Here is a 27,141-nt window from a genome sequence, read left to right on the forward strand (position 1 = left end):
CTATACCATCACCTCCACTAGTACCACCGCCCCGCCATTCCGCCCCTTCCTCCTCCCGCCGTTCAAGTGACACGCTGAGGAATCCGGGGCGTCACTCCATTGGCGGCAGCCGCGAGAGCCGGCTCGCCGCCATCCGTGCTAACCGCAGCAACAAGAACCACGACAATAATGCTAGCAATAGTGACATCGATATCGACATCGACCTGGTGCATCATGATGGCCTGCACATCGACGACCGTGCCACGGTACCGTCAAGGAAGGGCCGGGTATGGGGGTGATCACCTATTAATCACCTAATGATCAATATATGCTCGATTTCTATTCCTTGTTTTTTTTTTTTTTTTTGGCCTTTAACTTTTGTTCAAATTGTTATGTTTTGTAGCTGATAATAATTATAGTTAAGTGACACTCGACTGACTCTCTTTGATCAGGCATGTATGTGTGTGCGTATATATACTACCTAATTGCTCGCTTACATTCAGGCGTTGTCGTCCCAGGTGACGGCCCGGGAGCGGGCCCAATCGCGGATCTCGTCAAAGTTGCGGCACGTGTGCATCGTCGAGAAGTCGGGCCACGGGTCGTCGTCGCCCAGCTCCGGGTACACGCGGAAGGTGAAGACGCCGACGTCGGCCTGGCACATGAGGTTCATCCGCAACGTCTCCAGGCAGTGGTCTATTATTGTATGCGTGTGAGTGATGAGACTCTAAGAGTTAGAGGAACAAAGAAAAAGAAAAGAAACGAGAAAAGAAAGGAAAAAAAGGAAAAAAAAACTAAACATACCGACGTGCCCCCTGACGTCTTCCGGGTCGGCGCTAATGTCGCCGCCTTCGTTGACGTAGTACTCCTTCCAGGTGAACTGGCGGAGCAGGTTCAGGCAGTGCAGCTGGTGGAAGACCTCGATGGCCGCCCGGTAGCCGACCTTGCCCGTCTTGGGGTCGGTAACCTTGAGCGAGTCGAGCGGCATCCTGAGGCGCTCGACCTCCTCGCGTGAGATCATCATGTCGCCCACTGCGCGAGTACGGTCAGATCAACTCAACCAGATATTATAAATCAACCTTTCTGTATTCGGGATCGGGTCGCCCGTTTTCTTTTCTTGGTTGGTTTCTCCTTACCCCTCGATATTTGCTCCCATGCTTCGTCCACCTCGGGCCCCTTGCCAACGTAGGGCGACCAGTTCATGTTAGGCGTCAAGTTGTACCTGACGTTCTCGTACCTGACGATGGGCGCGGCGGGAGCTGGTAGGGGGTTTTGGCGTCGGTCAGCGAGGCCGCACGAGACAATTACTCTCTCTCACACACACATACCCCTCTCCTCCCGAGAAGGGCTCGATGATGGTCCAACACTTTTCAACACTTACAGTAGATGGAGGACTGGGGCGGCGCGACGAGGCCGGACGACCCCCCATAGTGCAAGCAGAAGGCGAGTGCGAAGAGGGTAGTTGAGACGGAGAGCAGGGCGACGTGCACGAGCCATACCCAGTGCTGGCACAGGCTTCCCGCCGTTTGCGCCTGGTGATGATAGAAGTCGTCCAGGTGTCGTATCCTCCTCCTCCAGGCGCTGGCATCGGCTTGCTTTTCATCATCTAGAGGGATGGGTTGGTACTCGCCCATTTGCGCCATGGCCTGTGTGCCGGTGTCCGCACGCGCCGGCGGCGGAGTGTTGAAATATGCAGAGAAAGGTAATTAAAGAAAAACTCGGGATGACCAAGAAGGAAGGTAACTCCTAATTATGCCAATTCAGAGTTCAACGAAAGAGCGAAAAAAAAAAAAAAAGAAATACGCTGGCCAATATTCAATGTTACGTCGGTTGTTGAGTTAAAGGGACAAAAGCAAAGGCATGATGATCAAATCTGCCAGAGGTGGAAAGAAGCGAAGAAGAGACACACGATCGGTTTGCCGCCGGGGCAAAGCTTGGGGGGAAAGAGGAATGGAAACAAGCAGCTGTGAAGATCTCTGATTTTCATGCTAGACAGATGTGCCGTGGATCAGAGTCCCTAAAGCTCGGGTAATATCAAAATGGCCTGGAACACATCGTAAAAACAAGCTGGTCGCAGGCCGCCATCTGGCACATCATCTGATGCATTCTTAAGTTTCGGCACGATGAACCACGGGCATCTAGGGGAGAGAACTCTGAGCGGGCACGGGACGCGAGCTGAGAACGAGAGGCAGTGCCATTGGCTGCAAGACGGGAGTAAACTAGGATTAGTAACATGCTCGCACACTGCCTAGGCAAGGTAGCTAGGCTAACTCTCCCGATGGCCTCAGACTCCGCCAAACAAAGATGAGATTGGCGCTTTGCAGTACCGAGTATGTGTTTCGTCTTGGCGCCCAAGGGGAACTGTGAAGCTAGGGGGTGAAGCTCTGCTTCTTCGCTTTTCGCATTCATTGCATTAGCGAGCCCCCAAAACGGATCAACACTGAAACCTGGGTCTGGGCTTCATCCGCACCAACGTCTCATCGCTTGGCGCACTCTAAGCTTTTAGCCAAGGCACGGCAGGTTTTCCCATTAGCAATCTTGCAAGCCCCTCAGCCCGAATGCAACTCCCTTGAGCGCCCTCGCCTGGCCCTGTGCGGCTAGTATGTATGTATGTATGCATGTACATACAGTACGGATTACATACCCCAGAACAACAGAGTCCATGCCGCCCGGCATCCTGACACTCGTGAAATCTCATCTTTGTTACCCGTGTTTCCTCACAGGGCATTGCCACGCAGAAAAACAAAGGATTTCTCGCAAGCGCATCGCCAACTGACACGAAGCCCCTTAACCCTGATGATCGCTGCCTTTACGGGGTGGCGGCAGTTTTTTTTTTTTTTCTTTTTTTTGGCGTTGTCGTGGGGCTTGTGAGAATCAACATGGGATACGGGTCTAAATATCTTAAATACAAATACCAGTAGCCAAGGTACTGAATCTTGTCTTCACCTCCAACCCACCAAGTCCGGTTCATCTCTTGGTTCACTCCCGCGCCTGGTGCCCTTTCATTCGTCTCTTTTCTCCTCTTCTTCTCTTCTTGACTTGACCTTCTTTCAACTTCAATTCATTGCTGGCTGGCCAGCCGTTCATTACCTTACTTCGCACATTAAAAAGAAAAAAGACTCAGCACCATCACATCTGCCCAAGATGCATCAACGGTTCGGACACTTGCTCGTTGCTGGAGTCATGGCCGCCTCGGCCGTCTCGTCGTTTTCCTTGGCTCCCACCGGCAGCGAAGTCGCTCGGCTTGTGGCGGTAATTATACACCTCCTCCACCCTACCAAACCTGCTCTGGTGGCGCGTGTCAGAGGATCTGATCTTATCTCCACAGGCTCCCATCTTGGCTCTGGCCGTCCCCGCCTACGGCCTGCCTGGTATTGAGGCTCGATTTGTAAGTTGTTCACCCTTCACTCATCATCGCCATACTTTGTCTATCCTCGTCTTCCTGCAAGCGCTGACCCGGAATTCCCTGCAGCCTCACCACCAGGGAGCCAATGTCCAGGGTAATCGGAACGGTCGTAATGGCCGGAACCGGAACAACGCCCGTGACGTTGCCGATCACGAGGAGGACGACGATGATGTGGAGGACGACGACGTGATCGAGCTTGAGTCCCGCGCTCCTCACCACCAGGGAGCCAATACCCAGGGCAACCGGAACGGTCGTAATGGCCGGAATCGGAACAATGCCCGTGACATGCTCGCGTCCCTCGAGACCCGGGAGCCTCACCATCAGGGCGCCGGTGCCGGTACCAACGCCAACGGCAACGCCCGGGGCAATCTCGGGGGGAACGGCAGGGGCGGTGTCAGGGGTAGCGGCAGGGGCCGGAACAGGGGCAACGGCAACGGCAACGGCGCGGGCAACGGTGCTACCAACCAGACCGCCGTCTTCGATCTGGAGTCGCGCGCGCCCCATCACCAAGGCGCCAACACCAACGCCAATGGCCGGAACCGCGGGAACGGCCGCGTCAACCGCGTCAACCGTATCAACGCCCGTGATCTCGAGGCCCTCGAGCACCCATGAACCCTTCCAGGAGAGAACAACAACATTCAAGAGCAGCTTAGAGTGGATCATATCTGTCTCTAAGTCGAGCAGATTTGATGACGAACGAAGGGGAGGGGGGGCCTTCGTGTTTCCTGGGCTTATTTTTTGTTTTTGGCATGTTCCCTTCCCTATTGACCAGAGGGATCGAGGACGGAACGTGTCGTACTGGTTGGCGACGGGATGTTTTCGACCCACTGGGGGATGATGGGTAGCAGAAACTACGGAAAGCTGTCCCAGTCATTTTAGTAGCGTGATCAAGGCCAATGGACAATGAAACTTGTATATATATAATAGGATGATGTCACTGATGTTATCCTTGTCTGCCTCGTAGCACTGGGCTCGGGAGAGAAATCTGCCTTAAGTCCGTAAACCAGGAGTCGAGCTAACAATTTTTGGACTATTAATTACAGTAAGTGGTCACAAGTCCGGGACCGCCCCCACATTTCCCAGCCACCTACATTTTTACCACCAGACTTTAATATAGGATATCTTAACAACCACAAATTGTATGAAAAAACTGTTTACATTAGATAGTAGCCCTAGTTCTAAGCTTCAATATTTTATATACTACCCCCTGGCTTTTTTGACTACGGCCAGCCGACGTGGCATTCCCTAGATTAGCCTATCAATTAGCCCCTGCTCAATAGCCTACCACGCCTCCCGTAGGCACTTGGTAAACTCTTCAATATCTACCCTATTCTGCCTCAAATTCCATAGATCTGGGAACATCGTATATAGCCTCCGTTTAAGAGTGTCACGGAAATATACATACAGGACGCTGCCTGAGCCGCCTCCCTAACGGGCTAATAGGACAGTAGGAATAATAGGCTAATCAGGACAGGATCACACTTGGCAAGAAATGATCCTAGCAGAGGATCACTAGCTCACGATATAAGCCAGGTAAGCTAGTATAGAGGATCACCACGACTATTAATGATCCTAGGATTATATATATATATAGATAGTTACTTATTATAGTAGACTCTGGGAGTTTACTAGTAATAGTAATTATAATTATAGTACTTATATTAATACTACTGACTATTATAAGAGATAACTCTAGTATTATTATAAACCCTTTAGCTTTACTAAATCCCTTAGATAACCTATATACTTATCCTACTTTACCTACCTTTGTCTAAACCCTTTTAGAAGAAGTCTAAGTTAGGTTTGTTATATATTGCTATTACTCCCTTTGTTCTATTATAGTTTAGGATAAAGGTAACCTTAGCCTTGATATTGATATAGCTATTAACGTTATAACTAAATAACTACTTACCTAGCTTAGTTAACTCTAGTAGCGAATCTAGGAGTTAGACTAGAGAGATAAGGCTACTTAAGCTTAAATTAAGGAACTCGAAAATGGTGAAAAGCACTTATAGAAATTGGTTAACGAGGCCTATACTAAAATCAAGGCACTCGAAAGTACAAAAGCAAGCTATATTAAGATTAAACTACCTAGTAAATATAGAGGTACTAAGGAGGACCTTATAGGATTCCTAATAAACCTTTGATCCTACTTCTAGCTTAATAATAACAAGTTTCTAGACGATAAGGCTAAAGTTCTCTATATAGCTATAAGACTAGAGGGTAAGGCACTTAGATAGTTCGAACCTATATAGAATAACTACCTTATAGAGGAAGACGAGGATAACTAAGACACGTTTATATAGGTAGTCTTTCGATCCTACGACCGTTTTAAAGAAGAACTTTGGAAGGTTTTTAGTAATAAAGACGAGAAGATCTATATATAAGAAAGGCTTGCCAATCTCCGGCAGACCAAGTTAGTAGCCTCCTATACTATATAGTTTAGATAGGACATACTTAAGTCTTAGCTTAACGATAAGGTATTAATATAACTATTCTATAATGGCTTAAAGGAAAAGGTCAAAGATAAGCTATATAAGTACGATTAGCCTAAGACTCTAGACGAATATATTATATAGGCTATTAGAATCGACGATCGGCTCTACGTACAAGAGTAGTAGAAATAAGGTCAAATAAATAGAACTATAGTTAAGGCTAATAATAAGAAAAAACGAACGTATATTAGTACCTTATATAGGATATATCCTAGAGCTATAGATATAGATATAATATAGAAGTAGGATAAGAAGAAGATAGCTAAAGACAAGTCTAACGTTACCTACTATAACTATAGAAAGAAAGGACATTATAAGCAGGAATACTAAAGTCCGAAGAAAGACTAGAAACCAGTTCCGAGAAAGGAAACTATAGTTATTAATAAAACCAAGGATATCGTTAAAATAGCGGCTACAAGCTACGAAAACGGAGATAGCGATATAGATAGTCTTGAATACAATAATAATAGCGAAGATAAACAGATGCTATACTCCGAGCTAGTTACTATAGATCTAGAAATAGGTATTGCCGAATAGGATATAGTAGGAGAGTATATACTACCGATTTCGATTCTCCTAGCCTTAAGGTAATAGGGTTTTATAGTTATATAGAGGTAGGATAGATTGTAGACAACCGATACCTAAGGAGTCGATAGACCTAGACCTAATGTTTTATTCCTCTAGGAACGAATTAAATAGTACTATAATAAAGTTTTTTAGCTTAACATAGAACTATATAAATGGGATAGACGCTTAACTCGACTTGCCTAATAGAGTGATAAGATAAGGGACAAGATAAGGGAACTCTAATATATTATAGAAACTATTAAAGGAGAATAGCCTATGATATATAATAGACCTAATAGCTATACTAAGTATTTTGATAACTAGCAACTTAGCTATAACATATAGAACCTAGAGTACTAATTTATATATATAAGCTATAGAAAAGATAAATGTATATAGGAAAACTACTAGAAAAAAAATTCCTACCTTAGCATTAGGGTACCTATAGTCTATATATAGTAAGAAGGATTTAGGAAAGAATTCTAATACCTCCTAGGTAATGCTATATAACTATACCTATAATACGAAGTATATATATAGGTGCCCTAGTTTTAATATATAGTATACAAATGCCGATATCATTTCTGTAATAAGTTCGAGAACAACCACTAGCTAACCTGATAAGGAAATAAGGATAGAAGCCTCTGCCCTATAGAATAGGTCTACGATATAGGAAATAGAGCGGCCGAATTGCTCTAGAAGATCGAAGCCTGTAATCTAGAAGGCATTACGGTAGTTCTAAAATGAGCCTGGCCTAGGTACTATGGAATAGGATAGGATATATAGGACGTATACTAGAATAATGACTATCTCTACTATACGAACAAAAAGAAATCGCGGATTCGGGAGCTTTAGATGAAGCTATAGTATATACGATAGAAAGTAGAACGGACCTAATAGTAGGAAGCTATAAGCACTTAATGGCTTATAGAAATAAGTACAATTAATAAAGCTACTATTAGCTAAATAATCGAAGAGGTTAGCACTAACCTAGGAAATAGGTTAGGGCCCTCTAAAGGGCCTAGAAACCATTGACACTAGTATAATGGTAAGTGGTAACGTAGTATAGGAGGAACTACTATAAGAAACTACTATATCGAGACCTCCTAGCAGAAATATAGGAAATCGCTACAATCTTTAGATGACGATGGTAAGATAAGCAATTATAGATAATAGTATGATAGAAACAGTATGAAATGCTTATACTAGTAGATAGTAGAGCAGAGATAAACCTGATTTCGCCGATACTTGTAAATTAGCTATAGATACCCTAGAGAATGAAGTAGAAGTATAGTATAGTCAAGGGGCTATTTCCAATATAATAAGTATATAGGGAGACTAAACTAATTAATATTATTATAGCAGGGAAGACTATAGTAGTCGTATTTAGTATTATAGATATAGGTAACGACAAAGATATGATATTAGGGTTATTATAGTATAAAGATTATAACCTAGACATTAGCTAGAAGAATAGTAGCTACCTATAACCCTAAATAGAGTCGTATTTGACTAGCGTAATAGGGAGTATACAAGGATCACGATAGAAGGATACCTAGGGAAGGGCACGTTCTATAGATCCACCGCAAGAGACGAGCAATAGTAGGCAGACCACTATAGACTCTAGAAGAAGCGGCATAATAGCACTAACGTTATAATAGGAGGAACGAGCTAAACCGCCGATAGCTATTCTCTCCGTTAACGAATGCGGAGCACTGTAACTAGAGTAGTAGGTTAAGATAGGAGAAATCGCTAGTATCGCTATAGACGGAACTAAGTTTGTATACTATTAGAAAACTGAGAGACGAGATAAAACTAGGGAAGTACTAAAGGAATATAAAGGATACCTAGCGTTCGAACCGAAGTATCTAGAAGGATTACTAGAATATAGCCTATAGGATCATAAGATCAAGCTTAAGGAAGGAGTATGACTAAAGTTCTTTAAGATCTACTATATAAGCTAGGCGTAGAATAAAGAACTTAAGCGATATTTAGAGGAGAACCTTTAAAGAGGATATATCTACCTATCGATATCGCTAGTAGGCTACCTAATCTTATTTATACCTAAGAAAGACGGAAAGCTACGGTTATATGTTAACTATTAATAACTTAATAAATAGACTATGAAAAACCGATACCTATTACTACTGATCTTATAGCTCTAAGATTAGTTAGTAGGAGCCTAATATTTTATATATCTTGACTTGCTATCGGCCTATAACTATATATAGATTAAGGAAGGCGATAAGTGGAAAACAGCCTTTAGGATACCCTATAGCCATTACAAGTACCTCATTATACTATTTAGACTTATAAACGTATTAGTAACGTTCTAAGCCCTGATTAATCAAGCTATCCGACCCTTTCTTGACAAATTTATAGTATATTATCTCGACAATATACTTATCTTCTCTAAGATAATAGACGAACATAAGAAGTATATAAAAGTAGTACTAGATATGCTATATAAGTATAAGCTATTAGTTAACAAGGAAAAGAGCGAATTCTATATGAGGAAAACGGTGTTTTTAGGATATAAGATATCCCTAGGACAAATCTAGATAGAACCCTCAAAGGTTAAAGCTATCAAGAACTAGCTATAACTAACGTTAGTTATAGAAGTATAAAGTTTCATCGGATTTATAAACTTCTACTAGATATTTATTAGAAATTTTAGAGCGATTATATAACCTTTATACGAACTTACTAAGAAGAACGCTAAATTCTAGTAGGGAAAGTAATACGAGCAAGCATTTATATAGATTCGTAATGCTATTACTAAAGATCTAGTATTAGTGCTACCAGACCCTAAGAAGCTATTTAAGGTAGAAACGGACGCTTCAGACTATGCTATCGGAGGACAGTTAGGATAACAAGATAAACAAGGGAAGCTATATCTTATAGCCTTCTTTTTAAAGAAGCTTAATAGACTATATCTTAACCATCTAATCTATAATAAGGAACTACTTACAATTATCAAAGCTTTTAAGGAATAGCGACTATACCTTAGTGGTATAATTAAACTAGTATAAGTATATATAGATTATAAGAATTTATAGTACTTTACGATAACAAAGGAGCTTAATAGACGACAAATATAATAGGTAGAATTCCTTATAGAATTTAACTTTGAGATCTGCTATAAGAAAGGTAAGAGAACGTACAAGCAGACGCTTTAAGCCGATAAACAGATCATACAGAAGGACGAATAGAAATAACACTACCGTTGTTCAAGGAACAAATAGACAGAATACTATATTACGAAATATAGATACCTATAGAGGATGATCTACTCGACTCGTTCCTAGAATGTTATATAATCTTTTAAGAAGAAAGGATTAACGAGGTATAGTACTAAGTAGTACCTAGACTAGTAGTACCTAATGGAGTAGAAGAAAAAGATAGGAAACTCTAGTACCGAGGCAAAGTATATATCTATAATAAAGACCAATAGCTATAAATGATTTGAGAACTCTATAAGTCAAAACTTAGAGGATATAAACGAGTTATAAAAACTATTATATAAGTTAAGAAATACTATAACTTTCTATAGTTAATGGTATAAGTTAAGGAAGCTATATAGAATTACGATATTTATAATCGGAGTAAAACGGTATAATATAAGCCGTATAGGCTACTTTAGCTACTACTAACAGCTAATAAACTATAGAGTTTAGTTATAATAGACTTTATTACGAAACTGCTAGAGTCTAAGGATACGGCTATAGGAGTAATCTATAATAGTATTCTTACTATAGTAGATTACCTGACTAAATAGGTATACTTCTTCCTATATAAGGAATCTTAAATAGCTAAACAACTAGTAGACGTAATCTATCAGTAAGTTACATCAATATACACTTGGCTATAAGAATAGATTACCAATAGAGACACTAAGTTCGTATCGAAGTTCTAGTAGGCGTTAATATAGCGATTAGGCGTTAATAGCAAACTGTTAATAGTATATTACCTATAGACCGACAGACAAATAGAATGACTAAACCAAATTGTTAAATAGTACCTCCGTTCTTATATTAACCACTAGTAAGATAACTAGATTATACTATTACTAATAGTATAACTTGCCTATAATATAATGCTAATAGAGACGACTAAAGTTATACCGTTCTTTATAAACTATAGATATAAAGCAGATCTTAGGCAAGGACCAAAGGTTATAATGCTACAAGTAGTAGTCAAAGCAGAACAAATATACACATTATATAAAAGACTTAAAGAAGAACTCGAGTTTGTTAGAACTAGAATAAAGAGTTACTACGACAAACACAGGCTCAAGGGACCTCGCCTAGAGAGGGGAGACAAAGTCTATCTGATTGCACGAAACCTATAAACCAAATAACTAAGCATAAAGCTAGACTTTAAGAAGGTTAGACCCTTCGTTATCAAAGAACGAATTTCGACATCTAACTACCGACTATCGTTACCGTTATCTATATAACTATAGATAGATGTTTTTCATATTTTACTTCTCGAACTAGCACTAAAAAACGCTAAGGTGGCTATAAATATCGAAGTAGAAGACAAAAAGGAAGAATAGGACGTCAAAGAAATTCTAGATTTATATATTATTAATAGGGAACTATAGTATCTAGTTAAATAGCTTGATTTTAGACTAGAGGATAACTTATAGGAACTAGTTAAGAACTTAAACTACCCTAAGAAACTAGAATAGTTCTATCACTAGAACCCGGATCAACTATAGGTACTAGTTTAGACAAAATAGCCAAGTCGGCCTCTGACAAATCTAGGCCTAAAGAGGACTAATCAAATGGGACGTTAGCACCCTAGGACTATATATTACTAATAACGTATACCTCGGAATCCTATACCCTCTATTCTTCCGCCTCTATTTCCTCTAGAGACTATATACCTTGATAAAATAGCTTAGAACCCTGCTCCTTTAAGAAACGTTTCTAGCGATAAAGACAAGCTAATCGACTAATAACTATCTAAAGTTAAGTCTAAAGAACGAAAAGGGCCTCTTTAGTATTAGCCTCTTCTTGTTCTATATGTTTTTATTTAGATATAATCTTTATTACTATAAAAGATTAGCTACAAACATTAAGGTAACAAACAAGGCTATAAACAAGCAGATATTATGTTAGAACTATCGTAAGAATAACCCTAATATATATACTAAACTAGTGCTAGCCTCTCCTAGTAGCAGTCACATACCCCTAAGACCAAACCTCCGTCTAGTCAGATAGAGAGGAGTGTTGGCTCAAAGTGTCTAGTATATCCAAGCACTCGTGGATGTAGCAGACAAGTCCAGCCTCCTGGATAGCGGTTGCGATGGACGCGGGGACGGTGACAACAATGCCCCTCTGGGCAGATATAAAAGAGCCTACCTACGTAGGAAAAGGTAACCAAACTCACAAGTGAAAGAAGAACCTCATCATCGCGCAAATAATGCCGTAACAGCAGTCCGTTGCTATTACTGTTGATCTATTCTGTAAAAACTGTCTGTCGTCCTTCCTTGTTGTTCCCTGGTACCTCCTAGATAGGTACCCCCTATTTATGTCTAGTGTATATATAACTTGTTCGGAACCGGAAAAACGAATCTGTAACCTGTGCCTCTCTAGTCACACCGAGAGGTTCCTACCCTAGTCTAATACTTGCTATAGCGAGAAGAGCCTGATATTATATAATAAGCCAAGTTTCGCTTAAAACACTATAAACATAGTATAACGTCTATATTAGAAGAATTAATAAAAGAAGTAAGCGTAGTATACTATTAGGATTTTAAAGATTAGCGCTTAGAGATATAATCTACTATCTTATTAATCATTAGTAGTATAAGAAAAGGGGAAAAATTATAAGGTATATATAGAAAAGGATATTAGCGCTATTTAAAACGGCCTAAGATAGGCTTTTAGGTCAAAAGCCTTAAAGGAAGGGCATCGTATCACAGAAATATATATATAGGACACTGCCTAAGCCGCCTCCCTAATGGGCCAATAGGATAGTAGGAATAATAGGCCAATTAGGATAGGATCACACTTAGCAAGAAATGATCCTAGCAGAGGATCACTAGCTTACGATATAAGCTAGGTAAGCTAGTATAGAGGATCACTATGACTATTAGTAATCCTAGGATTATATATATATATAGATAGTCACTTATTATAATAGACTCTAGGAGTTTACTAGTGATAGTAATTATAATTATAATACTTATACTAATACCGCTAACTACTATAAGAGATAACTCTAGTGTTATTATAAACCCTTTAGCTTTACTAAATCCCTTAGATAACCTATACGCTTGTCCTACTTTACCTACCTTCGTCTAAACCCTTTTAGAAGAAGTCTAAGTTAGGTTTGTTATAGAGAGCTACCTATATATGTTTAATAGGGTTTAAATTAGGGCTATATATAGGCTATTCAATCTAGGAAATCTTCTATGCTGGGAGCTACTATTTAGTCAATTCGGATATATAGATAGGAGCATTATCCTACTAAAAATGCCAGGTCTTATCATAATAAGGTAGAAGGCCCTCTTCTAGAGCCCTCTAGTACAACTAGGCTATATAGCTACGGCATAGAGTGCTTAGATCTCTCTCTATAATGATAAGCTTACTCCGACCACCTATCTATATTACCCCCTATACTATAATAGTAATATTTGCCCGTATATAGTTCTTTAAGTTAATAAATCAGCGGTCGTACTTCTTAGAAGGAAAACGGAATACCTAGGTAATCGGATTTGAAGTATTATTCTCATAGGAACACTTATTAGAAAAGATAGTCTAAGATTATTAGAAATATCTAACAGAATAAGTATACTATATTTAACTTACCTATATTAGTTTATCCGTTTTTCTAAGCTAATCGTATATAAAGTTATACTAATCTTTCGCTACCTCCTTTGACAAGGGAATCCTCCTTTTGGTACGCTATTTCCGTAGATAATAGGCTCGGAGGCATCGTTGGATAGTTAAAGGTAATACTTTCTTCCTAATCGCGTTGATCAGAGCCTTCTGTGCCACACGTCGGTTTTTCTTAACCATCAAAAGGATATACCGTTTTTCCGAACACGAAAGAACCTCTAGACGGCCACTTCGAGGTTAGGACTTAAAAGTATAGTAAGATTTCTATAGTTCAATTGCGTGGTAGATGGCATATCGAGATACGCCGAAGAGGGTTGCCAGGGATCGCTCGCTTTGGCCAGTAGCTATAAGGCTACAAATAACCATTCGAATATGTGGGCTCAATTCCTGGTTTGGCTGGTGGTTTACTATCAATTTGCGTATAAAATCGTATAGATTGAGGGCCATATCGTTGAATTGTAGGATGTTGAAGAAAAGGTAGGATACGCGTGGGTGTCGCGAAACGCGTTTAAGTGGGTGGGGTGGTCCGGGATTTTTGACCCCTGATTGTAATGTACAGTAGTAACCTTGTCAAAATAGCCATGACCCCTGAACACATTAAGTCAATTGTGCATCGAGACTTTCTGACTGAAGCACACTCATACCTAATGCTGAATATTAGGTTCCTGAATAGCCTCAATCAATACCTTATGATTGGTATTAACACCTACAAGGTAGATACGTGGGTAGGTAGATAATTAGGTAACGAAGCATATCATATCCCCTTCAGGACAACCATGGCACGGGCAGGAACGCCAACGCTGGTAACACGAACCACGCAGAGAGTGAACCGAAACCAACTTGAGATATCATCATCAAGATGTTTAGGGGTTGTCGTTATGTACCTTGGACAAGGCAGATTAATTACCTCCCGAACCCTAAAGCAATAGTACCCTTACTAACCCCTGTAAGAGAGAAAGGAATAATGATATTTTAAAGAGAAAATGAAGAGAGAAAAAAGGTTCATGCCCAAGAAATTCATGCCCAAGGGATATCTCATGTATCTTGTACTTATTTCATCAAGAAAGAAAAAAAACTCATCGCACAAACCCTATTATTGTCCTCGATATGAATGAGTTATTACCCCTCTAATTATGCACCCCTTCGGTGGCCGACCGACCGGGCCTGCCGATGCCGTGCATCTCGACGAGGTTCTCCTCGTCGCCGCCGCCGCCGCCGGCAGTAGAGGCCGGGGCCGAGGGCTCGCCCGACGACGACGATGGCGGCTTGGCCGCCGCCACCGAGTCGACGCTCGCCGTGCTGGTCGCCACCACCGTGACGTCGTCGTCGTCGGCGCGGTTGCCGTGCCGAGACGCGGTGGTCCAGCCAGTGCTGCGCAGCGGGGCGCGGTTGTGACGGCTACGGCGGGCCGACGACGACGCCTTGGAGCGGCCGCCGTAGCGGCCGGCGCCGCTCTCGACGCTGGCGTAGCTGCTGCCGGGCCCGCTGCCGCCGAGGGCGGGGAAGAGGCGGACGAGGACGAGGCGGAGGGTGGGCATGCAGGTGCACATGATGCCGACGTTGATCTCGACGGTGGACCAGAGCGAGACGGGGAAGTTGTCCCAGGAGGCGTTGTCGGATGAGGCGAAGACGACGAGGGATTGCAGGCGGATGATGGAAACCACGGTGACGCTATTTTGTGTGTTTTATTTTTTTTTTTTAACGTGTATGATTAGTTTCCAGGGACTGATAAAATAAAAAGAGGGTGGGAGAGGGAGAGAGGGAGAGAAAGGGAGAAACGTACAAAGTGCCGACGACAAACATGAGGGCGACGCCGACTTTCTTCTTCCAGTTGAGCTTGAGCGAGCGGATCTGGGCCAGGGGGATGGCGAGCATCCAAAAGTCGAGGACGATGCTGATGATGGCGTTGGACCAGGCGATGGCGTTGGAGTTGAGGCACTTGCCCTCGTGCTCGCCGTCCCAGTGGGTCCAGAAGTAGCTGACGGGTGTGCACTGGAAGACGGCGACGAAGAAGTAGAGGACGCCCCAGACGAGGTTGAAGGCGAGGGTAGCCCAGAGCAGGCGGCGGACGCGCCGGGTGGGGAAGATGCGCAGGTAGAAGAAGAGGATGCACAGCTTAACCAGCATGACCTGGGCGAAGTAGAGGACGGCCATGAGGTAGAAGTAGAAGAGGAAGTTGGTGATCTCTTCGGGGGTCAGGGCCCAGATGTCCTTGCCCACCCCGTTAGGAGTGATGCCGACGTGGATGATGACGATGCTGGGGATTGCAAAGGCGACGAGCACGGCGACGGCGTAGTCGTCGGGCGACAGGCTGCGCGTCACAAAGATCTTGAAGCCGAGCCGGACCGCCACCATGCCGCACGATATCACGGCCAGCACGATCGAGGCGATGGGGAAGCCGACCGCCCGGTTCCGCGGCAGCACGCCGCACTCGGTGTTTGTGAGGTTCTTTGCGGCTGTTGTGTTGTTTCACCAAGAGATCCAAGGAGTCAGCCCATGCCGAGAGGAAGCAGAGTGTGATGATAGTCAACGTCAACATACCGAGCGCCTCCTTGACGGTGCAGTTGGCCTTGATACACAGCGTGACCTGTTTCTGGAGAGGCTCGTTGGTGCACACACAGGCGGGTGTTGGGTCCTTCTTGCAGGCCGAGTCCATGACGCCTTCAACGAGACAAGTGGCCTGTCGGGAGCAAAGAATGATCCATTAGTTTCCCTCGTTCTCTTTCTCTTTGTCTTTCTCTTTTTCTCTTTCTCTTTCTCTTTTTCTTTTTCTTTTTCTTTTTCTTTTTCTTTTTCTTTTTCTTTTTTTCCTTTCTCTTTCTTTTCCTCTTCCCTCCTCAACCGAACTCAATCACCCCAGAGGGAAAAGAAAAGGAAAAACAAGAAAACATAGGAGAACGAACATACCGCACAGGAAGGCAGAGCTTGGAGCGTCGCTGTCATGTCCGCAGACGCCGTCGGCACCACCGCCGCCAGCAGCCCGAAGGCTAGCCATAGAATCGCTTTCATCTTGATCACCGTCTTTGTTGATTCGAAAGGAGGGCGAAGAGGGTCCGGGGATGGTTCCCCGCGTGATGCGTATTTGCGCAAGCGATACGACGAAGGAGCGACTGCGCTGGCGAGCAGTGAGCGGTGGCGGTGGAGGCGGCGAGGGGTGGGAGAGGGGAGGGAGGAAGGGGGAGGAGAGGAAACTTCTAATTACATAAAGCCGTTGCAGTCGATCGATAGATTGATGGTTCGGTTGGTGGCTCAGCAAGAGAGACTGCGTGGATCAGGGCTTCAAGGCTCAAGTCTCAAGTCATGGGCAACTCCATTCAGCCGGAACCAAAACGGGCGCCTTATAGTGATCCACGGTGGGAGCCAGCTGCCAGCTAGTGTGGTCACGCTACGGGGGTAGCCCTTGAGGGCCACATGCTGCGATCCGACTCTGCCCAGCAGGGCGGGTCCGCCTCGGTTACGCTACCAAGAATGAACTACTGAACAGACTACACACAAGTAAGGCATGTGCTGCGTAAGCGTAGAATTCTAGTCCTGTGCATACACTACTCTGAGTACGGCCTGGTACCGGATCTGATCGTGCCATGCTATATTCAACTATCCCTGCCAATATCAACCTGGAACGCCCGTGAGCCCGCAAGGGCTTGAGGAAAAAAATAACTTGCCTTACCCCAGACCAGGCACCCTGATGATGAGCTGCGATAAGGTAGCAGCGACTAGTGTAGTCTCAAACTGCTCTGCTCTGACTATTGTCTTGGGGTGATCATGTATAGATGGATAAGCACGTAGGGAATAATTAGTAGTCCGAAGCATGGCTCCATGCGTGCCAGAGAAAAGAAGAGACCGCGCGACCGCGAGGCCAAAAAAGGGTGCCTACACTAACGTGGGCAACCTTGGAAAAAGGGTAAATCTCTGAGGGATGATCTACAAAGCGATCGATGGGGAAGTTCGTGGACCGGAGAAAAAAAATGCATTTCTTGCCATGCGTTCGCCAGGTCCCAATGGGCGATCCGTGCACATGTGCCCTGACCACGCAACGACCAGGGGCACAGATCAGATCAGGTACGATCCGCCGGGTTTAGTGTAGTGGCAACGGTAGGAACCGGGTTCCCCTTTCATGCTTTTTTGTCATTTGATTGGCCAGTCGACTTGATTGGTCAGTCGGAGCCAGCTAACCGGCCACGAGGTCACATTCTCGCTTATCGTTTGCTGACTCGCCCCACATGGCGGCGATGTCGGGGCGTGACTTCGTGCGGGACTTGCCTGAAGAACCACGAGCCAAGGCGACTGTTCGCGTGGTGGCACGTTTTTGCCTTGGGTTCGTTGAGACCAACACTGTTTGATGCCATCCAACGAGTCGCAGGCGCCGGGCTGCGGTGTCGAGAACGGGGCGCTGTTGCCTGGTTGACACGGGCAATGCCGTTCATTGCGCGACCAACCAATTGCGAGCAGCCGATCCGCACCGCCTTGAGAACCAACTGCATAGGTACCTAGTGTGGAGCCTGGCAAGCTTCTGCAACCGTCGTCTTGCCTCAACCCCACGAACGAGCTTTACGAATTCTGCACGAGCAAGACGCATGGCGACCCTGGACTCGGTCTCCTGGTAGAGTGGGCCATCCATGACGGATGGGACGACTGAAAGCTCCTTGTGAAATTCGACCAGCTCCTATAGTCACCGGAAATGAACTCCATCAGCATGAAGGCAGCGCCGACGCCGCTGACCTCGCTCACATCGTAGGCAAAAACACGTGGGGTGGGAATGTTGGATCGCGATCTGACGGCCGCCATGGTATCAACTTCGTTCCGCAGGCGTTGGCAGGATTCTGGCGTCGGTGGCTCGAGCTTCATGAAGCCTGGCCAGCCATTGGCAGCCGTCGTCGAAGACGACCCGCCTCACAACATGCAACCCGCCCATGTTGTACTCGAGATAAAGCCGGCATGAACAATCAGCCCCTTCGAGTTCCCGTCGAGCCTTGCTTGCCTACTGTTCGAGGGCCTCCCAGTCAATGAACGCAAGGGACTTTTCAAGCTCGACGGTGTCGGTTTTCCAATTCAGCTGCCGAGTACAATTGGGAGCCGCCATGCTAGGACTGCAGACGCGCGAGGATAGAGGCTAGGCTTGACGAGTCTTTTTGGCGTAGATCCGAGAACCGTACAGCATTAACTACTTTCACATCCTTGTTTTTATATCGTTTGCTGCATTCTCTATAAGGGGCGCGAGCGATGCACTTCGGAACCTCGGTTTCCTTTACGAAAGGGACTCGTAACTTGTACTTGGGAAATCTGGCATGACGCCCATACTGCCTCATATAGCCAGCGCCGTCTCTAGTAGTAGCTCCTTGGACATTTATACGCTGCAAAGCGAAGAAAACCCCTGGCCGTCATGAGGCAGGAGGTCACACAACGCCGTATACAAGCAGGCATTCCTACAAAGCAACGGCAATAACGGGTATATCAACAGTATATAACTTGACTTCACCGTCAACTACCAATTGTATACATCAGAAGGTTACAGGTGTACGATAGAAGTAAGGATCCTCTAGAATGCGGGGCAACATTTTTTTCCCCGATTGGCTGAGGTGAGCTGTGTGCGGGGTAGCTGAGGGCCGAGGCGGACAGAATTTATTTTGGTGACACTGGCGCTGTTACCCGAGAAGACAAAGGACTCTACGACAGGCTTCAGAGGGGCGACATCCCAGGGGTATGATTACCTGTCGCGAGGAGCATGCAAGCAGGGCAGAAAGGTGATGGTATTCTACCTGTGTTGTGTGGTTTTGGGAGGGGAGGAAAGCCCAGGGCAAGGTGGGCTGTCTGGAGGACAAGGAACCAGGCAGTCACGCGGTCTCCCGCAACATTACCCCGGGATGTTCTCGGGGCGGCAGGTACTCCGCAACAAGAGCACGCAGTCAAAGTCATATCTGGCTGCGAACGCTGCCTTCGAGTTCCTGGTGGGTCTATCGAGCCGCCGAGCTGATCCCTGAGTGTGATCGTTCTGCACAGGGTGTTCTCGATAGGGATGAATGCAGAATGTTAGAAAAACAGGCTCAATTGAGTAGCGTAATTAAAAGGAACAGCGCATGCAGCAGGCAGCTTCCCAGCCACCAATGCCCAGACGCACACACCGGCCTCGCCATATTAGTCTATCCCGAACCCTAGATTCCGGCCCTTCGATGACTCCCGTAAGTCTGATACCAGACGTTGCAGACGGTCTCACGCCAATCCGGGCCGTATTCCGCCTCCCAAATACCCGCAATCTCACTCGCAACCTCCTCGCTCACGTCTTTCCACTCCGCTCCCCGCGTCTCGTCCAAATGTCTCGCCAACGTTGTGATGTCGAAGCAGTGCCCTGCCCACACTCCCCTGGAGATGTTTGACGTGTCGTCCATACTGACGTATGACGATGTTGACCAACAGATGCGTGACATGACGACTTCGCCAAAGCCTAAAACGTCGATGCTCGGGCCGTGGATAAATTCCGGCTTCAGGGCAATGGCTTCTGAGCGGACGAACTCTTTCGTCGTCAGGTTTCGGAGAATCCATGGTTGGGTTTCGGGAAAGTACGTTGACTCTGTGACACAGATGTCCGAATACGCCAAGGCCAATGCGGGGTCGTCGGGTTGATCGCTCCGCCTCCCCCGGTCGAGGCACTGAAAATATATCAATTGTGACTTTGTCTCCAGATCGCATTCTCTCTCCATGTTGGAAATGCTGGGAAAGGTGAAGTGGTAAAGCGTGAATGGGACCGCGGGAAATGCCACGTCGTCGGGATAGTCGTGATCATACGGTATGTCGGTTGTCCTTTGACACAATTCAGCCACCTCTTCCGCCGAGAACAATCCAGGAGGGAAGTCGCCCGGTTTGACGTCTTCTCCTACGCAGACGATGTTCTGACCTGCCCATCGCCCTAAGAACGAAGTGTAGTAATCGTGGACATAATCTCGACCGATGGCCCAGAAGTATCGACTCGCGAGACCGAGGCAAATGACGTCTTCGATAGACTCGAGGTGAGCAAAGACAAGTCGATGCAGTTCCACAGAAAGGTCGCAAAAGGTGATGGGAGGTACGATGTCCGGCCCGTGGTCGCCGTCTTTGGCTTTTGCCCGCTTGCGTCGTTGTCGGGAGCCGGCCGGCATTTCGCCATCGGCTTTACGCTTCGAACGTTTGCCCATCAAGATCTCATGCGAGTCGCCAGCGGCCATGTCGGTCGCACAACGGTCGCTTTGAGACTGACTATTTTGCGGTCGAAGAGGGACCGCGAGGAGGGGCACCAGGGTCTTGGCTGACCCGTCAAAAAGCATCTCTCCAAGGCTGTATCCCCAATCCAAGGCCATCTTCGCCCGGGGGGCCGCCAGCTGAAAAGTCTGTCCCATTTCGAAGGCTGTATCTCGTGGGTGGAAAGACGACCAAGTTGGCAGAGTCGGAGCGTCAGCGCGGATTGGTATTCCTGGCGTTGTCACACCGAGCAGAGTCGAACGCCAGCGATGTACTAAGTAAGTAGTACGTTATCTGCGGACGCGCCTTTCACTTAGTTATGGATAGATTAGATAAGCATTGTGGGTCCTGGCTGTTCTGTGTGCCTACCCAATAATTGCTCCTTATCACGTTACCTGGCTACAGGGCCAACGTATTTACAGGAAGAAACGGGACGTCGAACTATTGAACTATCTTGATTTTACCACCACCATATTCCATCAGCCAGTTCAATTTTCGGGAGCGCACCATCAAACAGACCCCTTATTAGCAGCAGCTTCCACAACTAACAACCACATACGACCATAGGCAGTAGAGAACTCGGCATCCCGTCCGCTCTCCCTTAGAGAAGCTAATTACTGACGGCAATCTTATGTCGGGGTAAAAACAAAACGTCGCGAAACGGTGATAACCTCACCGTCAATTGTTAGGATGGCCGTCTTTGACCTCCGCTGTTTCAAGGCCATAGGCGGCCAGGCCGTGCCTCCCGTCCCCGATCACGCTGCACCTACGGGATCCGGAATATCCAAGTCGGACAACGCTAGCTACGACCATTGAAATAACCCATATCAAGCGTGTCAAGGCAGATGCAGATGGACAGCCGTCGCCCTGGTGGTGAGGGCGAGTCCATGGGCTAGGCGAGGGCAAGAGCGTGGCAGGCTTGATATGTTCCATCCCTTGCCGATGATCGGGCTCGAGACAGCCACTAGCCGCGAAAAGGATTGTCGAGCACTCCATCCCACAAGGTCCTGCAGCGCTAACACAAGGCTCTCGGTTTGACGGCAAGGCGATGGCAGTGGGCACAGTTGGTCTGAGTGGGGTTGAGCCAGGACAGCGTACACTAACCTTGGGCGGGCATCGGCTGCTGGGTGGGGATCTTTTAGCGCTTAGCCAACCAATTACCTCCAGTACCGTTCTGTCGGGACCAAACGTTGTGGATTAACCAAACCCTTTTGGTCGACGGCCGCCGAGAAACCCTGTCTCCAAATGCCCATTGTATTCAACTTGGATTAAGCGCGAAGTGTGGGTCTCAATGAACATACCCAGCCCGATCCGCCAACGATTGCTTCTGTCAAAGCTCAGGTTGTTCCTCCCGTGGCCTAGGATACGATGGAGGGAACATAGACGATCAGTAAAATAGTCGATTTCCAGGAGGGAAGGCGGGGTTTCGGCGTCTTGGTCCTCCTGCGGGAGGGCAGTGATCTTGAGTGCTGAGGAAATCAGGTCGTTCTCATCGTACCATACCCGGCCAGGGAGCAGATGTTGGAAAGACCCATGTGATACCTGGCTCACTGTTAACTCCTGGAGACGAGAAAGAGATAGGATTGTGAAACTTACCCTGCTTCCAGTTGCTGTTTCCTTACCGCGTCTGCCCGGCCAAACCTGTCCACGGCCCCACCTACCCCAAGGGATTATGTAAACAAGCACTAGAGCCCTTTAGGCTTAGCGTCTCTAGGCGGAATGAATTTCCGTTCCATTTCTTTTCATCCCTAGGCTTCTTAGGCCAAATGACCTGGTTGACGTCGAGGTAAGGGATACAGCAGTTTTCGTCAAGACCCGTTCTGACAGGGTATAGACTATGGACATTCTTCTCTCTCTTGATCCAGTCTCAGGTGGCATGAATCGGGTCGTATACGTCACCATCACTAACCTAAACATCATCCCCGAAGAGAAACGCACACACGGTCCCTCAGTCATCAAAGAGCTCAGCAAACTGAGAGAATGGAATGGCAACTGGACAACACTACTCGTCCATATGGACGATGACCGCATCTGGTGCGAAACTGACGCATTCCAACCACATGCCCTCCCGGAGAAGCACGTCCTAGAGAGATACCCCAAGTACGACATATTCGGCTTCGACGTTCGGCGCTCAGTCAACCACCGAGTTTCCGAGGTGGTCCATGGCGGACGGACTGCGTTCCTCAAGATTGCCCGGTTTCGATTCGAACTGCCTCTCTTGATCCGAGAAGTCGAAGCCTACCACCACCTAGCAGAATCTGACGTAGCACCAAAACTTATCGGATACGTTTTCGAAGAGAGTCCAAATCGCGTCGTTGGGTTCCTAGTCGAGTCGGTGGAAGGTCGCGTTGCAAATGTCGCGGACCTTGAGGAGTGCAGGAAAGCTCTTGAGAAGCTGCACAACCTCGTCGTCCACGGCGATCTTTGCAGATACAACATTATTATCACTACCAATGGGCCCAAGTTCATCGACTTCGAGCACTCGACCCCCATCACGGAAGCCAAAAATGGTTTGGTAGACGATGAAAAGCAGAGTCTAATAGAAAAATTGGTTGACGAGTCTGGAGCTGGACGCCCTTGGGACATGAATTAGTGTCAAATTTTTGACTTGACTACTGTCGCGGGATTCCCCGCTCCTGTCCTCTCTTAGCGCCCTGGTTGTGACGAGAAGCGCGTGACTGCAAGCCTACGGTTTCTCCGCTTCAGCGCCTGCTTCAAAGGCGCGTCAATAAAGCTGGTTACTCTTTTGGCGCCGAATCCCTCAAGTCTCGAATAGAGAAGCGGCGGACCCGTCTGAGTCTGCCTCGCTCCAGAAATTAGTGGCTGTTTGCAGCAGGCATCATCAAGAGTCACAAATCGGTTTGAGCCGGCGTGTCCAATCATCCTTGTGCGCCTCAAAAAGCACCGACTCCGCAACGGTGCATCGGCCACACGATCGCCAACGACGGCCCTCCACCCAAGCAGCAGGCCGCCCACCGCCCACTTGGGACAACACGTCGCATCCGGGGCAGTGCTTATCTTTCGTTTGGTAGAGAGCCAACAAGATGCATGTGTTGAATTGGCAACGGTTATAGGCACCTGATCAGACATCCAATGACCTCACAGTCGGGCATCAGCAAGAGGGGATTCGACTGCATGATTGTTGTTGTAGTAGTTCAACCGGTTAAGCCGGCAATGCCAAGTCGTATGGCAGCCGAACGGCAGGGTTCGACGCCGCTGCGTAGGTAAGATAAAGGACCGGATTGGATAATTAAGTATAGCATACACTAAGTATAAGCAATTGATTGTCTGTTTATTTTTCTAAGCAGGATGTCGACAAGCTCAATGTCTCGACAGACCCGTCTGACCCTTGCTTGAGGGTTCCCGAGATGCACGCTCCACCAGACGAAGACAATGTCAACGACGCTGAAGAACAACCATGTCCAAACGAGTCATCCAGTTACGCGATGAGATCCGCGCCCGCTCGACCGACCCGGAGAGATGCGAGTTGTGCAAACACCGGACGAGCTTCTCGAGGAAAACTCCGGAGTCCAGCTTCTGGCCGCCCGCCCGCTACCACGTCATGTCCACCCATTTCGCCGAGGAGAAGGACGCTAATTAGTCCTCCGCCAAAACACCAGTCCTCCAGTGCCCGCCACCACGCTCTCGGTAGTGGCAGCGCCGGAGGTGTCTGTCCATCTAGTCCCAAACCGAATGCCCATCACCTCAAGTCCTCCCGCTCTTTCCGGAGGATTTCTCCCATTCGAGAGTAGAGCCGCTCGTCTTCGCGTTTCCACGGCTTGTCCCCAGGGAAGACTACCTTCCGTAGGTCGTTCATCAATGGCGCAAGGGGCTGGTAGTACTGCGTGAAGTATTTAGTAGTCGTGTTCATGAACGTCTCCTCCTCTGACACAACGATGAGCTTCATCCCGGCCAGCTCCTCTGCACGCTCATCCGTATCGACGTAGTTCCACTTGTCGAACCGTCGAACGACTCTGACCTTCTTTGGCCCGTCGAAGTGAATACATATCCAGAACAGCACCCAAAAGAATGATTCAAGGTCGTGCATAAATGAGTGTTGCTCGCCCCGAAGTGCCCCAACGGCCATAAAAGCCCATGTGCCAGTCTTCCCTTTTGCTCCTGAGGTACCAACACGTCGCTCGTCAATGGCGAGATCCAAGTCAATCAAAAATCCGCGATTGTCCTTGTCGATCATAAGGTTATTGAGAGAGATATCCCGATGAAGGAGGCCGGCTTTTTGCCGTAGCGACTTATGCCCTTCGATACAGTCGGCTAGCGCTGCAAGTAGTACCTGCCGAGAGCTCGCCTCGTAGATAGGGATCCCGTAGTTGGAAAGGATGACACGCCGGTGCACTCGATTGGGTAGTATATCGCTACTAGCTTTGGTCGGTGATATGGAACAGTGTCGCTTGCCAGGTGGCAAGGGAGCACCAGTTTGGTCAGATGACCGCTTCGTGCTAGCGATACTACGGCTCCGACTAGTACGTGATCGACCCACTGTGTATTTGTTCGGTGAAAGTTGCGATCGATCATCCTGGTAGTTTGATGCCTTGGTGACATCTAGCCCCTTCCGGACGTTGTTTCGGACATCGTCATCTGCATTCCGTACCCGAACGGTTTGGTGGTAATAATACCGGGCCACATAAACCACACCCTTAGCAGTCGCTTCACGGAGTAACCTGCCCTCGTCATCGCGCTCTGGGTACTGCCATGAATCTTTGACAACCAACTGGGTATCCGGGTCTCCATAGCGGTGTGCTTTCCAGCAGGTCGTTGCTCGGCCAGCGATACAGCGTGCACGTTTCATTACCCCATCGAGGATGAGCCGCTCAGTTGTACCCTCCCGCTTGATCTCGATGAACCGTTGGCCATTTGCGGTTATAATCGTCGGGTCGAACCCAAGCTCTTCCTCGCTCATCCAGAGAAATCCGAGGATCGTAGACACGAACCGCAGTCCGTCCTTATTGATATCAAATTGCTCCGAGGCAATGCCCCCGAGCCGGTCGAACACCCATATTCTCATGAGAGATCCGCAGAGGGTGAAGCCCAAGACAAAGCGACGAGTATCCTGAGCGGCGAGCACTTCCCTAGCGTACCTGCCGAGATCGAGCCGCGCGTCTGAAGGGATATCGGCGGATGGGTTGCTCTTTAGCTCGCCAGGCACGAGGATCTGGCTCCAGTGACACCTCGAATGTTTCCCAGCGCTCGGGTCGTTTACAAAGCCGATATCCATCTTCCGTTTCCCGACAGAGCCGGCAATTGGTTTGTTAGGTTTTGCTAACGGTCTTCGTTTATATGCCGGAGCCGAGTCATAGCTCTCTGCAAATGCTGCTAGCTTCTCGGTAAAGTCGGCAAACCAACTTAGCACATCATCCTGCTTCGCTTCCTTGGGCCAACCCCTCCAGCCGTTGCTAAAGAGCGGGTTGCTACCTTCCAAACAGTCCTCGAAGAACGTCTTAGATGCGGTCTCCAGATTTCGTACCGAGCCAAAATACGTCTTGTGGAAGTCCCGGAGGTCGACATACATAGGGCCGAGCTCCTCCTTAAGAACGCTATCCACGTATTTACGGTGCTCGGACGAATTGGCGAAGCTACCAGTGTTGCGTAGCCATGGGGTCTGTTGGAGGGAAGAGGCTATCGGTCGGGGAGGCGGAGTCGCTTCGGTAACGGCGTCGTAGACTCGGTCCCAGATGAGGGCATCGTCTAGATGGTCGGCGAGTGCTGCGTTTAGGACAGGCTTGATGCGGTCGAGGTCGAAGTCGTCGGAGTCGAGCGAGAGTTCAAGGCGCAGGAGATCACTTCGAAGGGTGCCACGACGTGTCGTTGCAGGTAGCAGATCGGCGGCGGGGAGGTTTTGCGCCGCCCTGAGAAAGGCGCGAATGAGTTTCCGGAGTTCTACACGTCGATCAGAGGAGTATATAGCCAACGAAGCTGGAGTGTCATACCTTCTTGGTCAAGTTGGCCAAGCGCGTCTGGAATGCGTAAGATCGTCCTGTCCGAGCCTGAGCAGACCGTATTGAACGAAGCGCGGAAGGCATCAAGGCCGTTCCCGATGGGATTATCCTCAATGATCTTTGACTGCGGTTGGTCTGCCATTGCGAACGGCATGTTCTCGATGTGAATGAAGTGGAAAAAGCGGAAAAGAGAGCGGAAGAGGCGCGTCCTGTGGTATGCTGGCTGCTTCCGCCGGATTTAGTCAGCAGAGTTCGTCGCTCGCACACCTAGCGCCTTCTGCATCCTTGCCGACCAGCTTCCCCGCCATCGTAGCCAATCAGAGGACGATTGGCTGCTTGTGCTGCGCCAAGCCTTACGGTACCACGGCACAGCCAGTTTCACCGTTTTCTTGAAATGGAGATCACGAACAGAGGAAAAGAGGCGCCCATTTTCGGCTCCTGGAACCACCTGTTTTCTGACCCCTCTTCCCAGAAAAGATAAGACTTTTGACTTTTAGACGCCGGACTAGTAGTACTCAGGTCGGTGACAACTGGGGAATCCCCGGTCGCTTTCCCAGCACGAGTGTCTGGAAGTACTTCAATTTCATTCAAAATCCCCTGTTGACGCATGACCTCCTCAAGTTCAGAACACGTCACGGCATCTGCTCAGGTTGGGACATACAGCGTTGTGGCCCGAATCTGAT

At 47.3% G+C, this 27,141-nt stretch overlaps 8 protein-coding genes across 8 annotated transcripts; 2 read left to right on the forward strand and 6 right to left on the reverse strand.

Moving 5' to 3' along the window:
- Positions 1–478: 478 nt before the first annotated feature.
- On the reverse strand, positions 479–1,000 carry P884DRAFT_206153 (uncharacterized protein; the record flags this gene model as incomplete). The annotated part of the gene is made up of 2 exons (XM_069438700.1): positions 479–672; positions 781–1,000. The coding sequence occupies 2 exons, from the start codon at positions 998–1,000 to the stop codon at positions 479–481; spliced, it is 414 nt and encodes a 137-aa protein (XP_069295707.1).
- Positions 1,001–1,346: 346 nt separating this feature from the next.
- Positions 1,347–1,619, reverse strand: P884DRAFT_205846 (uncharacterized protein; the record flags this gene model as incomplete). Its single annotated transcript, XM_069438679.1, has 1 exon — positions 1,347–1,619. One exon carries the CDS (start codon positions 1,617–1,619, stop codon positions 1,347–1,349), a length of 273 nt encoding a protein of 90 aa, XP_069295708.1.
- Positions 1,620–3,159: 1,540 nt separating this feature from the next.
- P884DRAFT_301607 (uncharacterized protein) lies at positions 3,160–3,994 on the forward strand (the record flags this gene model as incomplete). The annotated part of the gene is made up of 3 exons (XM_069444871.1): positions 3,160–3,228; positions 3,305–3,364; positions 3,449–3,994. 3 exons carry the CDS (start codon positions 3,160–3,162, stop codon positions 3,992–3,994), a joined length of 675 nt encoding a protein of 224 aa, XP_069295709.1.
- A 9,565-nt stretch (positions 3,995–13,559) lies between these two features.
- P884DRAFT_279312 (uncharacterized protein) lies at positions 13,560–13,742 on the reverse strand (the record flags this gene model as incomplete). The annotated part of the gene is made up of 1 exon (XM_069443297.1): positions 13,560–13,742. The coding sequence occupies one exon, from the start codon at positions 13,740–13,742 to the stop codon at positions 13,560–13,562; it is 183 nt and encodes a 60-aa protein (XP_069295710.1).
- A 381-nt stretch (positions 13,743–14,123) lies between these two features.
- Positions 14,124–16,557, reverse strand: P884DRAFT_247680 (CFEM domain-containing protein). Its single transcript, XM_069440512.1, has 4 exons — positions 16,203–16,557; positions 15,837–15,975; positions 15,079–15,751; positions 14,124–14,966 (listed from the first exon to the last, which is right to left on the reverse strand). Exons 1-4 carry the CDS (start codon positions 16,302–16,304, stop codon positions 14,423–14,425), a joined length of 1,458 nt encoding a protein of 485 aa, XP_069295711.1. The 5' UTR covers positions 16,305–16,557; the 3' UTR covers positions 14,124–14,422.
- A 2,776-nt stretch (positions 16,558–19,333) lies between these two features.
- On the reverse strand, positions 19,334–20,763 carry P884DRAFT_262329 (uncharacterized protein). Its single transcript, XM_069441647.1, has one exon. The coding sequence runs from the start codon at positions 20,660–20,662 to the stop codon at positions 19,445–19,447; it is 1,218 nt and encodes a 405-aa protein (XP_069295712.1). The 5' UTR covers positions 20,663–20,763; the 3' UTR covers positions 19,334–19,444.
- Positions 20,764–22,283: 1,520 nt separating this feature from the next.
- On the forward strand, positions 22,284–23,257 carry P884DRAFT_286563 (uncharacterized protein). Its single transcript, XM_069443840.1, has 2 exons — positions 22,284–22,290; positions 22,339–23,257. The coding sequence occupies exon 2, from the start codon at positions 22,342–22,344 to the stop codon at positions 23,095–23,097; it is 756 nt and encodes a 251-aa protein (XP_069295713.1). The 5' UTR covers positions 22,284–22,290; positions 22,339–22,341; the 3' UTR covers positions 23,098–23,257.
- Positions 23,258–23,742: 485 nt separating this feature from the next.
- On the reverse strand, positions 23,743–26,669 carry P884DRAFT_286564 (uncharacterized protein). The gene is made up of 2 exons (XM_069443841.1): positions 26,450–26,669; positions 23,743–26,399 (listed from the first exon to the last, which is right to left on the reverse strand). Exons 1-2 carry the CDS (start codon positions 26,610–26,612, stop codon positions 24,205–24,207), a joined length of 2,358 nt encoding a protein of 785 aa, XP_069295714.1. The 5' UTR covers positions 26,613–26,669; the 3' UTR covers positions 23,743–24,204.
- Positions 26,670–27,141: the final 472 nt, after the last annotated feature.

The sequence above is a fragment of the Thermothelomyces heterothallicus genome, assembly GCF_042370625.1.
Source record: "Thermothelomyces heterothallicus CBS 202.75 unplaced genomic scaffold P884_scaffold_20, whole genome shotgun sequence".
NCBI lineage: Eukaryota > Fungi > Ascomycota > Sordariomycetes > Sordariales > Chaetomiaceae > Thermothelomyces > Thermothelomyces heterothallicus.

Excerpts from the sequence above, each read along its gene's own strand:
- P884DRAFT_247680 (XM_069440512.1), bottom strand. The coding sequence starts at position 16,304 with ATGAAAGCGATTCTATGGCTAGCCTTCGGGCTGCTGGCGGCGGTGGTG. Across the intron at positions 15,752-15,836 it reads CACCGTCAAGGAGGCGCTCG|CCGCAAAGAACCTCACAAAC; the intron begins GTATGTTGACGT and ends ACAACACAACAG. Across the intron at positions 14,967-15,078 it reads ATGTTTGTCGTCGGCACTTT|CGTCACCGTGGTTTCCATCA; the intron begins GTACGTTTCTCC and ends CACACAAAATAG.
- P884DRAFT_262329 (XM_069441647.1), bottom strand. The coding sequence starts at position 20,662 with ATGGGACAGACTTTTCAGCTGGCGGCCCCCCGGGCGAAGATGGCCTTG.
- P884DRAFT_286563 (XM_069443840.1), top strand. The coding sequence starts at position 22,342 with ATGGACATTCTTCTCTCTCTTGATCCAGTCTCAGGTGGCATGAATCGG.
- P884DRAFT_286564 (XM_069443841.1), bottom strand. The coding sequence starts at position 26,612 with ATGCCGTTCGCAATGGCAGACCAACCGCAGTCAAAGATCATTGAGGAT. Across the intron at positions 26,400-26,449 it reads TGGCCAACTTGACCAAGAAG|AACTCCGGAAACTCATTCGC; the intron begins GTATGACACTCC and ends ATCGACGTGTAG.